The sequence below is a fragment of the Staurois parvus genome, unplaced genomic scaffold (genome assembly GCF_062004578.1).
Source record: "Staurois parvus isolate SC_StPar_1 unplaced genomic scaffold, SC_StPar_1.0 ptg000375l, whole genome shotgun sequence".
Classification (NCBI taxonomy): Eukaryota; Metazoa; Chordata; class Amphibia; order Anura; family Ranidae; genus Staurois; species Staurois parvus.
The window spans coordinates 557033-570658 of NW_028318171.1; the positions used below are offsets into that span (position 1 = coordinate 557033).

General features: G+C 39.1%; 1 protein-coding gene and 1 long non-coding RNA gene across 3 annotated transcripts in view; one reads left to right on the forward strand and one right to left on the reverse strand.

Annotated features, from left to right (window-relative positions):
• LOC149456119 (serine/threonine-protein kinase 38) overlaps nucleotides 1-13626 on the reverse strand; it is a 62432-nt gene that overhangs the window by 15372 nt on the left and 33434 nt on the right. For both annotated transcript variants that reach the window (XM_089685412.1, XM_089685411.1), the window contains exons 6-11: nucleotides 12541-12624; nucleotides 10597-10720; nucleotides 9318-9472; nucleotides 5917-6019; nucleotides 2604-2665; nucleotides 5-122 (exon numbers count right to left, since the gene is read on the reverse strand). In XM_089685412.1, the coding sequence (XP_089541538.1) occupies nucleotides 5-122; nucleotides 2604-2665; nucleotides 5917-6019; nucleotides 9318-9472; nucleotides 10597-10720; nucleotides 12541-12624 (646 nt within the window). The remainder of the gene's footprint in view (nucleotides 1-4; nucleotides 123-2603; nucleotides 2666-5916; nucleotides 6020-9317; nucleotides 9473-10596; nucleotides 10721-12540; nucleotides 12625-13626) is intronic.
• LOC149456120 (uncharacterized) overlaps nucleotides 1-13626 on the forward strand; it is a 40402-nt gene that overhangs the window by 4333 nt on the left and 22443 nt on the right. The gene's annotated exons all lie outside the window — the stretch shown is intronic.

Below are 13626 nucleotides of genomic sequence, written 5' to 3' on the forward strand. Positions count from 1 at the left end.
TTACCGATCAACATCTCATACATTATGACTCCTAGTGACCACCAATCACACAATTTATTATAGCCAGTTTGCAAGAATACTTCTGGTGCTATATAATCTGGAGTACCCACAGTAGAGAATGCCTAAAAAACAAAACATAAAAATAAAAAACATAAAGGTAAATTATATTAAATAGACAATATTGTGTGGAATGGAAGCTATTAGGGCCAGTTCACACCATAAAAACGCACTCTGGATGCATTTTTTGCTCACAGTTCACACCACACTCCGTTCTTGCTCAGTTGTTATGCAGTTTGCTATGTTACAGTACAGTTCTGTGCAGAAAACAAATGCAGCATGTTCTATTTTTTTTTTCTGCACCGGAAAATGACTGGAGCTGACTGCACTGGTGTGAACTAGGACCGTTGGAATACATGGAAAACACTGTGCATACATTTTTAATGCTGAAAAAAAAAAAGCGCACTGGACTGCATCTAATTTGAACTAGCCCTTAGGGCACCAGATATATAATATATGTAACAGTGAAGACAGGCCACTGTGAAGTTCCTCTAATAATTCCATACACAGGGGGCTACTGCAATTTATATCATTGTGCTAGTAAAAATTTTGGAAGACCTAACCACTTGCCCTCCGGAAGAATCACCCCCCCTTTATTACCAGGCCATTTTTTGCTGTTCGGCACTGCACTATTTCAACTGGCAATTGCGCGGTTGTGAAATGCTGTACCCAAACAAAATTTATGTCCCTTTTTCACACAAATAGAGCTTTCCTTTGGTGGTATTTGATCCCCTCTGCGGTTTTTATTTTTTCCACTATAAACAGAAAAAAAAAAAAAGAAGACTGAAAATTTTGAAAAAACCCCCCGATATCTTTCACTTTTGGTTATAAAAAATATCCAATAAACTCAAAGTTAATCATAAATTTAGGTCAAAATGTATTCTGCTACATGTCTGGTAAAAAAAAAAATCCCAATAAGTGTATATTAATTGGTTTGTGTGAAAGATATAGCGTCTACAAACTATGGCATAAATATTGAAATTTCCCCAGCTTTTACTTTCTGCCTATCACATTTCTTGAGGTGCTAAAATGCCAGGGCAGAATAAACATCCCCCAAATGACCCCTTTTTGGAAACTAGAAACCCCAAGGATTTAGCAGAGGCATGTTGAGTCCATGGAACATTTTATTTTCTGGCACAAATTTTTCGAAAATTACAATTTTTTTTTTTGGTTTTTACACAAAGTTGTCACTTAAATGATATATTGCTCATGCATGCCATGGGTATATGTGTAATAACACCCCAAAACACATTCTGCTACTTCTCCCGAGTATGGGGATACCACGTGTGAGAGACTTTTTAGCAGCCTAGCTACATACAGACCCCCAAAATCCAATGACCACCTCCAGGCTTTCAACGGCATATTTCCTCATATCACTTCCCCACTACCTATCACAGTTTTGGAGGCACTAAAATGTCAGGATAGTACAAACACCCCCCTCAAATGACCCCTTTTTGGAAAGCAGGCACCCCATGGAATGTGACAAGAGGCATTGTGAGTATTTTACAGACATAATTTTTGTCACAGGGTTTTGAAAAATAAAAAAAGAAAAGAAAACTTTTTTTTTACTTTTGAACCTAACTCATTCATGAACTGTCCTGAATGAGTTAGGTTTTTGACAGCTCAAGATCGTGATCTGTGATTGGCTGGAGCTGGTCACATGGTACAGGGTGCTGTGATTGGCCCCATATATCATGTGACAGCGGTGGGCCAATCACAGCTCACTAGGAAGAGAAGCAGAGCTGTTGTGAACAAAATTGATTCATAGCAGCTTTGCTTACACTGTGATCATGTGATCGGACAGTGATCACAGATTCACCGGGATCTTCATTCCGCTGTGTCCGTTGGACAAAGCAGTCACGCAGCGCCCCCCTGTGTTAGTACAGCCACAGCGATGTACCCGTACGTTGCTTTGCCTGTAGCTGCCGCCCATCCACAGTATATTTCGGGCAGGTGGTCTGAAACGGTTAAACACAAAAGGACTGTCATATCTATTGGCACAGGCAGCATGGAGCAAACAAACATTACAAAGGAGGGGGTCAGGAGAGCTTAGTACACAGCTTGGTAAGCAAAAGAAAAGATGTTCATACAGGAAACAAAAAACTCTGCCAAATCCTGCTGAACCAAATGAAATCCGTTGCATGGATGACCCTGTTGGCACCACCTGGTTATGCAACTCGATTCTTTTACTTTTGTTGCAGGAGCTGGTTAGAAATTGTTTGTCTGGGCAGCTCTTGCATTCAAAAAACCTATGAAGCCACATGGTTTTGGTATCGGTGGATTTTGCTGGCTTTGTGACATTTTTGGTTCAAACGGTTATTTCTAAGCATTTGTCAAGTTGCCCTATGACGATCCTATATATTTTTATCATTGGCCATTTTGGGGGCCAAACTAGCTCTAAGAAAGAGTGGCAGACCTGTAACAGAATATGACTTTAGAAGACAAAACATTTTATTGTACATTTACAATATATGTTTTATATGTGTTCAAATTAGAAATAAAAGGAGCAGTTTGCAAAATATGAGTTCACATTGATGTCAACATACCAATTGTCGTCTAGTTCTCTTCCATGTCTCTGCTTTTCTCTTTGAATTCATATTTTGAAAATCTGCAATGATCAAAAAATTTACATTGTTATTGTTAAATAAGGTCATAAAAGCAAAGCATACAACAATCTTTTTTTTTTTTTTCTGTTTCAATATTTTTATTAAGAAAGTTTTATTTTAAGAACATAAACAAGCTCAAGACACACCCACACAGGGGCAGAGCAAAACAATAACACTTAAACAGATACATGCTGCTGACTTGTATTAGCCAAATAACAAAATGTCCAATGACATCAAGGAGGGACGGCAAAAAGCCGAACCAAATAATAGCAGCAGTAATCCAACATAGTACCGGAAAAAGAAGAGAAAAGAAAAAAGGTTAGAAGAAAGGATAAAGAACATAAAATGACCAAAAAAAAAAAAAAAAAAAAGGAATCAGAAAAAAAACATGGAGAAAAGAGAAACTAGAAGAATCGGATCCAGGGTTACAACAATCATTTTTATACATCACTTCTAGTGAAATTCGCCAGTTCAGTCATTCAAATTGGAAATACATATAGACATGCAAAGCTAAACTAGAACAAATGAAAGATGAGAAAGGCAATTTAAAATTAGGTCTTGTAATAATGTAGGGGTGGTCAGGATGAACCACAGTGGCTACTGGGGGATCCAAACTCCAAAACAACCCAAAGCATCAGAGCACAATAGCACTCCACAGATTTTCAAGACGGAAGTTTCAACACACCACTCACCAATGTTTGTTCACAAATTATCTCAACAGAAGAATACACTGCATCTTAATAGTGTACGAGTCTGCAATTAAACTTTAGTAAATCAGTCCACTGTAGGTGCCTATGAATGAAAATTATTAAAACCTTACCCTAAATACTGACGCAAATACTTCACCGGGGTCATCTCCCACCTTTTCAAACTCCCTGAGTCCTGGGACGGGCCTCTTTTGCCCAATGGATGGAATACGGGCAACTCTGTTCTTTCCTACGTACCTTTCCAACGCAGACCTGCTGACCAGAGATCCTACACCTCTAGAATCCTTGCCCCTTCAAGATCTTCCTCCCGAGCCCCCTTTCCGCACTATATCAGATCCTCCTCTCTACAGTCCACCCCGACCTCTCACCATACTCATCTAGATGGGTCGCTGATATTGATGCTCAGATATCTGATGAGGACTGGACGAAGTCATTTGCTCTTACTCATCATTTGTCTCTAGCCAGCAAATGCAGGAAACCAACGTTAAATTGCTCACTTGGTGGTACAGATGTCCCGCCCTACTCCACAGGATTTTCCCCTCCACCCCTGACCTCTGCTAGCATTGTCACACTGCCCCTTGTTCTTTGCTCCATGTTTGGTGGGAATGTCCTCCTATCCACGCCTACCTGGGATCTCATCCTGCGTGTTTACATCGTGGTTACAGATCAGACAGTCCCCAATATGCCACAGGTTGTTCTGCTTTCTGTTCTCTGTCTCTTTCAAAGATATTAAATGTGGGCTTTTATGTCATTGTCTGACTGCTGCCAGACTGACTATCTCTCGCCATTGGAGATCACACTGTGTTCCAACCCTTCTAGAGTAGGTCGAGGGAATGGATCATATTGAATGTATGGAGTCACTCCTGGCATAAGAATCGGGCACTTATGAATGCTGTCACCGGACCTGGCTCCCCTGGAATATGTACAGAGAATCTTCTGCTTTACCAGACCTCTTGGTCGCTTGAATGGGACTCTTCTTTTATCTCTGGTCCCTACTGGTTTGTTATTGCCCTGGGTGTCTTTTCTCGCGCGATGCTATTCTTGCTCCCCCATCCCTTCTAACCCGCCCCTTCAACCCCCCTTTTTTTTTTTTCTCTGGCATTGGACTGGATGGGACAATGCGATGGCTATTGCTAGTACATCCCGTCCTTTCTCCCCCTGGGCTGGTCTCTGTTTTCAGCATGGCAAAGCTTTTAACAGTTCTGATATTGATTTGTTGATCTCCTTGCCTTTGCTGTCTGTACCCCCTTTGGGCCTAGATTTGCCTATACTGTATAAGCCATGTTATATACGGCTGCGGGCTCTGTACTTGACGTTGATTATTGCCGTCATATAGCTCCATGGTGTTATTGTTTATTTGTGTTTACTTTTTTCGTATTATTTATTCATTTGTTTTCCCCTCTCTTTGTTTACTGTGGATATTGTGTTCTCCTTTTAATTCTTACCACCCAGACCTAATTCTGTATTTTCTGTTTTGTATTTTATTATTGTTACTGTCTTTGCTGATGGCTTTTACCTTTCTATATAAATTTTATAAAACTTCCATAAACCCAGATTGACCATAAATATAAAAAAACAACCTTGCCCCACAGCACCACACTTTTTACCATTCAACAAAAGCTCCAAAAGATAACATTTTCATATCCAACATCAAGTGAAAAAAGTTTAAAAAGCAAAAAAAAAACCAAAAAAACAAAATCGGAAAAACACACTAATGCAAAGCGAACTTATGAGCTGGTTATAGCTTGTAAAATAGGCAACAGTCAGGCGCCTCTGATACAGTACAAGGAGTACCTCTCTGTCTGCATACATTTTTCTGAGTACTTTCTTATGCAAACAGCAACCAGAATTTGTGTGGTTAGCTTTTGTCCACACTGTTTCTCCTATTGCGCACTAGAAGAATTTGCTTTCCAATTGGCTATTATAATAGGGCTCTTTGTGTGTTGGAGGTTTCACTGAACTTTGAAAAAAAAAAAAAAAAGTAACCAACGAAGCACAGATCAACCCACAGAACCACATTAAAGGCAATGTGCAGTCTATCTATCTATCTATCTATCTATCTATCTATATATTATTATTATTATTATTATTATTATTCAGTATTTATAAAGCGCCAATAGTTCGCTCAGCGCTGATATATATACATACATATATATATATATACATACAGACATCGTATTTCAACGGTATGAGTTTTTGCCCCCTCTAGTGGTTAAAGCGTAGTCAGCGGTTACAAAAAAACTAGCTGGTGACTTTAAAAAAACAACCATTCATCTGTCCTAGGGAGCTGGAGCGGAAGTGGGAGTAGGTACCTGTCAAAATCGGGTACCCATTTAAAAAATAACGGTTTTTAACAAAATTTTCATGCCTCTTTCTACTGATGGAAAGAAACAAACTTGAAAAAAAAAAAAAGAAATAAAGCAACTTTGCTAGGCAGCACATTTCTAGCTGTAAAAGCAAATTTGTTAAAATGAATAGACTGAACAGAGTGTACTAATGGGAATGTCAGCATAAAAATTAACACTTCAAGAAAAAACAATACTTACTAAAGTCATTTGGCAGGCTGTGGTTCAGATTTCTGTAAAAATCTGTCCGATGGGCCTTCTTAAGTCCTGTACATAATCCAAAGTCTGACAATTTTACATGTCCCTTAAATAACAAAAAAATAAAATCACCAAACATTTACTGTAACTATATATGACTTTAATAGAATAAATGATATAGAATTTATTTGTAAGTAAAGAAAACACAAACTGAACTAGTAAAAGGAACAAAAATATATTACTTTTGGCTAAAAGTTAAAACTAAATTATTCAAGGCAACTAAACTAAACATATATGTATTTATAATATTACTCAAAGGGAGCAAGGTGCTGCACATTTTATACAATAAATATGGCATAGCTGAAGGTGCTTAACTACTTGAGCTCTAGAAGGTTTTACCCCCTTCATGACCACAGCAATTCTTTTTCTACAAATTATGGTATATATACTGCAATTTATGCAGCTATGACGCAATACTTGTATTGGTGGTGATCAGCAACTTGTATACAGGGACTGTGATACTATGGTGGGCAATCTGGATCAATCTGACACTGGCTGGGAGGGACACTAACTGACATCAATACTGATATTAATACACTGGTCAGTGCTAATACTGTACACTGTACTGTACTAATGAAACTGACTGAAAAGGGGTTAACATCCAGGGGCAATCAAGGGGCTAATTGTGTGCCTAACAATATGTATTGTGTGCTGCCTTCACTTTACTATATGGCTGTTTTTAACAGCCACATCGCTGTTTCCTATACACAGAATAGGGTAAACAGAGAACTGTGTGTGTGATTGGACACAGCCAATCAGCTGACCCGGAAGTAGGCAGTCAATGTACTGTGATGGGAAGTGGTTTAAGATTGGAGAATGCAATCCTTTTTGTAGACTGTGTTAGAAGTATCCTGTACTCAAACAGTGGTTTACAAATATAATACTTTTGGGAAGGAATTAGCCAGAAAACAACCTCTGGATGTTCATTTCTCTCTTTTACCCCTTTACAGTCTGGCTTTCGCTAACTACACTCCACTGAAACTGCCCTACCAAAACTCACTAATGATCTACTAACTGCTAAAACTGATGGCCACTACTACGTACTCTTACTACTTGACCTCTCTGCGGATTTTGATACTGTTGACCATCCCCTCCTCCTCAAAAAACTCCACTCTCTTGGCCTCTGAGACTCTGCTCTCTCCTGGTTCTCCTCCTACCTATCGCAGCGCTCCTTCAGTGTTACCTATAACTCTGTCGCCTCCTCTCCACTCCCTCTTTCTGTAGGGGTCCCTCAAGGTTCCGTCCTTGGACCCCTTCTCTTCTCCATCTACACCTCCTCCTTTGGTCACTTGATAAACTCCCATGGCTTTAAGCACCATCCCTATGCTGATGACACACAAATCTATCTTTCAACTCCTCGCCTCACCCCTTCAGTCTCCTCTCGCATTACTAACCTACTTAGCGACATATCGGCATGGATGTCACTCCACTTTCTCAAACTAAATCTTTACAAAACAGAGCTCATACTATTCCCTCCAGCCCATGCCCCCTCCCCTGACTTCTCCATCAAGATCTATAACACAATCAGTCCATCCCCTCATGCCAGGGTACTAGGTGTAATCCTAGACTCCTATCTGTCCTTTCAGCCCCAAATTCAATCACTGTCCAAATCTTGTAGGAATTCACCTCCGTAACATCTCAAAGATACGGCTGTTCCGAACCTCGGAAACCACTAAGCAACTTATTCACTCCCTTGTTATATCTCGCCTTGACTATTGTAACTCCCTCCTCATTGGCCTACCTAATCCGCAGGCTATCCCCTCTTCAGTCTATCATGAATGCTTCTGCCAGACTCATCCACCTTACTAACTGTTCCATATCTGGATTTCCTCTCTGCCAATCCCTCCACTGGCTTCCCATTGCCCAATGGATAAAATTCAAAACATTAACAATAACATATAAAGCCATTTGTAACTCTGCCCCAAATCACATCACCAATCTGGTCTGCAAATATCACCCAAACCGTACTCTCCGTTCCTCCCACGACCTCCTGCTCTCTAGTTCCCTTGTCTCCTCTTCCCATGCTCGTCTCCAGGACTTCTCCAGAGCCTTCCCCATCCTCTGGAACTCTCTACCCAAATCTATCAGACTATCGCCTACTCTGCCCACTTTTAGGCAATCTCTGAAAACCCATCTCTTCAGGGACCTATCCCACCTTCAGCTATATAACAGAATCTTCCTTTCCTCCTACCAGTTCATCCCCCACATTTATTACCTTTTGTACCACCAGCCCCTCCCTCTTAGATTGGAAGCTCCAAGGACCCTCTTGTATTGCACTGTATCATTGCTGTATTGTCTCCCTTTATATTGTAAAGACCTGAGCAAACTGTTAGAGCTATATAAATTCTGTATAATAATAGTTATGAAGGGCTTGATTTCACTACTTTCTGGACTAGATAAGTATGTTACTAGGATAATTATAGATCTGTAAAACCACCTAAAAAAGGAAGACTTTCCACTTTTTGGTTTAAAACAATACAGGCTAACAGATACTTTTTTGCCAATATTTTCTTTAAAAAACCAAATTATTGAAAGAAATATTTACCCCAATAATGACACAACAAAATTATTCTATCCAATTTATGAAATTATTTTCAATTATTTGGAAAAATGCAATATCCTATAACAAAAACCCTTTGTATTACGCAAGGGAGAACAATTTTCTGGAGGATTGACAAATCGGGTAAGTATAGCCTTTATGGGTGCCCCTGGACAAAACTAGCAGTTAACCTATGCAGTGCAGGCACAGCCCCACTGCACGAGAGAACATTTTTTTCTTTAAGTGAAAAACACAATACACAAACACTGAACAAGACAGACTAATGCTTTGTGTACATCACCAGGATCACTAAACACTGCCTAACTTTAGATGGGCCATAGCTTTCTTATTCCAATCCCAGAGTGAAATGGGCCATAACTGGGTATGGAGTGGTTTATACTAAACTTTTCTTCCTTGTAGCTCAAAGGAGACATCTAGTCATTGTTTGGCAGGCTTACAAATCTTCTTACCAAAGTCATAGAAAGCCCATTAGACTTTTTGACTTTCCAAAAAAGTGTCTAAAAAACAGCAACAAAATGCTTACCAAACTGCTGAACATAGATGTATCAATTTGTACTTATGTACTGTATACATATCTACGGGTTTTCAATTTTAAGCATGCAAAGTATTATTTTAACATCAAGCTACACTATATTTATACAAAAAATAAAAATATTAAACTTAGAAATAAGATTCTGGCTATTCTGTTGATGATGCAACAGCAAATCATGAGTGATTTTGGTGAATATGACTTTATCTGTTTATGTCAGAGACAAAAATCGAGGACTGTATGGTATAGTATTACCTTGCTATCAAGTAAGAGGTTATCTGGCTTAATATCCCTATGTATGAAACCAAGCTGGTGGATTGAATCAATTGCAAGTACAGTTTCAGCAATATAAAATTGGGTTTCCTCTTCGGTCAAAGTATCTTTTTTCATCAGCAAGGTCATCATATCACCTAATATGGGAACAAAGAGCATTAAAATTACCTTTAAGGCCAACATATAATAATAATTTTAAAAAAATCAAATGTCATCGAATGTACAAGTTGAAATTTGAATTCACTTTTTTATTGGCTTACTTTCCAGGAATAGTTCATTAACATTCATAAGCATGTACAGGTGTGATTTTTTTTTTTTTTCAATCTAAGTCAATGGCAGCACATGTCTAGACTACTTTTTTTATAACGTTATGGAGGGAAAAAACTTCTTCAGGTTTTTATTTCTATCTGGGTGTCCTGTTAAACAGATAGACAAAAGCCTCCCTTGAAGGACAAAGACATCAAAAATCTGACAAATGTTTTAACTGTTACCAACTCTACTAAATAAAACCTGCTTTCATTGCCATCTGTCCTAATTGGAAATCCTCTCACTTTCTACCCCAAGCAGCACATAAGATGATATGATAAATACTTCAAAGCAAGGGCAAAGATGGTGATGTAAACCTCTCCCAGGACATTTCCATGTAATCAAAAACTTTAGAAAAGAAAGAAAAAGTTCTGCTTGGTTTGGAACTATAAATTGTATTTATATTTTTACCGGTTCAAATCTCAAACTTACTGGTCAAATATGTGAATAAAAGGCTGCACAATTTTAGTTTTTCTTGATTTGTATCCTGAAATCTTATATAAATAAAAAAATGTATAAATGTAATTATTATTATTTAAGGCCCCTTTCAGACATGGCAAACTACATCAAGCAGATCCGCCTGCTCAGCGGGGGATCTCACTGCTGATCCCTGCTGAGCGGGCAGATGACAGGTCTGTTTCTGCTCCTTTATGCAGACTGGACACAGACACAGCCCACTCTACTCTATGGGGTGGTAGGATAGAAACGGTTTGCCTGTCCGTTTCCATCCGACTGTCATCTGATCCGCCAGACGGATGGGGAATGGATCAGTTTTTAGCATATCGGATCGGAAGCCGGTCGATGTCAGTGGACACATGTCCGCAGACTCCCACCACTCCATAGAGAGCTATGGATGATCCAATCAGGTTGGCCTGAAAAACTGACAGGCGGACCCGAACGGACAGCCAGTGTAAAAGGGGCCTAACGGTTAACTATGATTATGTATCCAAAGTACCTCCAGGTAAGAACTCCATGATCAGGTAAAGGTTCAGTTTGTCTTGAAAGCTATAAAACATTTTTACCACCCATAGACTGTCTGCTTCTACCAAAATATCTCTTTCTGCACGAATGTGTCCAACCTAGAAGCAAAAATACAGAATAATATTTACTAAATAAAAATTGAGACTTAAAAAATAACATATCAAACCAGTTCATTATAGATTTCTTCCTCAAGAAGGTAGCACAATGACCAAACCCAAGTAGCAATTTGCCATATCCTGCAACAAAATGTCATTTTTGGTGAGATAATCCCAAAGGTAAATCATGTATAAAGGGATGCAGACCATGCCAATTTTCTCATTAGGGTCCTGCAGGTGCAGCAGCAGATTTATAATTATAAAACCACTCCCATACAGATTCACTCTGCACATGGACACAGGCAAACAGCTATATAAGTGGAGTTACTTTTTAAACAAACTAAAATACACAAATACACAAATACACATAAAATACACAAATGACAGATGCTGCTAAATCTAAACTGGCATTTACAGATCTCAATCATTTTTTGTAAGTTCCCTACAGTGAGTGTATCACTTGTTCTATAGTTGATTCGCTCTAAAACCCTTGGTGACCAATTGCTAATCTTTAGTACTATATTGCACTTGAAACGAGCAGCCAGCATTTTCCCTGTCCAGACATTCCTTATTCAGACATAATCCGCATATGACCCTAGTAGAATGAGAAGTGGTCCTGGACTGTGGCTTGGTGACGTAGTGAAAGTCTAGGACCACCCCTTCACTGTTCTCCAGGCCTTGAGCAAATGAGTAGGTCAGGGTACATGCCCTCTGTACCAGCATATGCGCACTGTTGCCCATCCAACAGTACCTGTATTCACAGAATTAGCTCAGGCTAATAAAGCAAAACTTCTAGACTGGCTTCTTAATAGTTTGGTTTGTTCATTTTATAATTTATCATCCTTTCTGTGATACTTCAATTTTCTTTTTCTCCGATTTCTTTTTTTAGAACATATATTGGTAATTGAACATAAAATGTGTGGATGGAAATTGTCATAGTGGGTATTGGGAGCACTGATCTGTAAAGGGACTATAAAGACAATGGCCTCCAAAAAGTCTTTTGCATCATGTTCATATTTTCAGTCTCTGACTGCCTTCTGCACACGTCTCTATTGTCAAACCACATTTGGACCTTTTTATTGGGCAAGGAAGCTCTGCATGACCCTGTTTTAGAGGGCAAGAACAAATAATACACGAGCAGCTAGCTCTCATTTTACCAACGGAAAAACAAAGGATTGCTTAGATTTACATTATGATTACATTATCAGATTGAGCTCAATCTTTAAATGTGTGTAACCAATTTTTTATACTAAGGACGTGGACTTGGGTGAACTATTTTGAATTTTATTTGGTACTATCTGAACATTTAAGCACCATATGCATTGGTTGACTGGTCAGTTGAACTGCCCCAGTGACAGCTTCCCTCAGACTGTTGGTGCTTAGGATTGCTATTCAGCAAACATCCAGGAAAATCTGTGCACCAATTTTCATTAACCATTGCACATATATGTATGTATATATTACAGAGTATATAGCAAAGAGAAACATTTTATATACCCATCTGAACACAAGTGGGAGAAATGTAGGTAAACAAAAAGGCAGGAAAAGGGTAGACTAAAGTAGTTAAGAGTTTAGCATAAACTAGTCTTTAAATGTAGGAAGGACATTTAAATACTCAACAGATGGTTGAGAAACTACATACATCATTACTGAGCAAAATACAAAAAGCAAAAGGTTTGCTGTTGCATTTGGCAAAAAAAACAAAAACACAGAATCTTCAGTAAATATATTGTCTATATTTTTAACACCAACATAACAAGTATACTTTTCAAATGTAAAAGGGAGAAAGGTTTCTAAAATACATAAAATTAGAAGAAGGCTACCTGTTCTTTCTCCAGCATGTCTGCCTTCCGCAAAATTTTCATTGCATATACATGGCCAGTGTCTTTCTTTTGAACTAGCCGAACCTAAAGGAAAATAAAAAACAGGGATTTTTATTTTTTTTTGTAGAGCATTATTTACCTAGAGTCAAGGTCAAAACAACTTATCCAACTCTTGCCTAATGTACTAAAAGACTGCTTTTATTGTCACCCATGTCCATGTTTTCCTCCCTCCCCACATGGCGACCACATAGGAAGTTTGTTTTTAGCTGCCAGTGCCACCGATCTTTACTTTGTTATGAAGGTACGGTGACTGAAAAAAACTTTTGCATGATCCCAGCTGCACAGTGTGATTCCTGCTGCCAGTTACTACATCATTACTGTAGTCCTGTAGTGATGAAGGGGCAAGGGAATGAAACCAAAGCACAAGGAGGAGAATCAGGCATCTGAATCTCCCAGAAGTACCAGATACTGAAGATTCTTCAGACACTGTAGCTCTGCAACAGAACAAACACCTGTGTTGCAGAAGCAGCAGAATAAGCAATCGTTTTCGCTATAGTGGGAAAACTGTTTTTGTTAACCATTAGCCGCCTGGCCAATGACCGTTTGGCGGCCGACAAAATCCTTCAGCATTCCGGGTGGACACCATATGGCGTCCTCCAGGGCATGTGCAGTTTGCGCGCCTGCAGAGCCGCACAACGGCACGATCTGTCACCGGCCGCGTACCTCGGACACAGCCGATGACAGATCTGAGTACCGGCCCCGTTGCCGGGACCATGTGACCTGCTGTGACCAATCACAGCAGGTCACATGACAGTTGTATACAATGGATGGCTTCATTCATGCCATCCATTGTATACTAGTGTGCCTAGCTGTGAATGGTCACAGCGATCACATGCACAAGCTTGGCCAATCACAGTCCAGCTGTGTCATGTGATTAGCCGTGGCCAAATCACAGCTAAGCACAAAAAAAAAAAAAAAAAAAAAAAAGCCCTGAATGAATCGATGTCATTCAGGTAAATGCTTGCTTATAGCAAAGTAATTCTTTGCTATGAGCAAACTGTGTAAAGACAAAAAAAAAAAAATGAT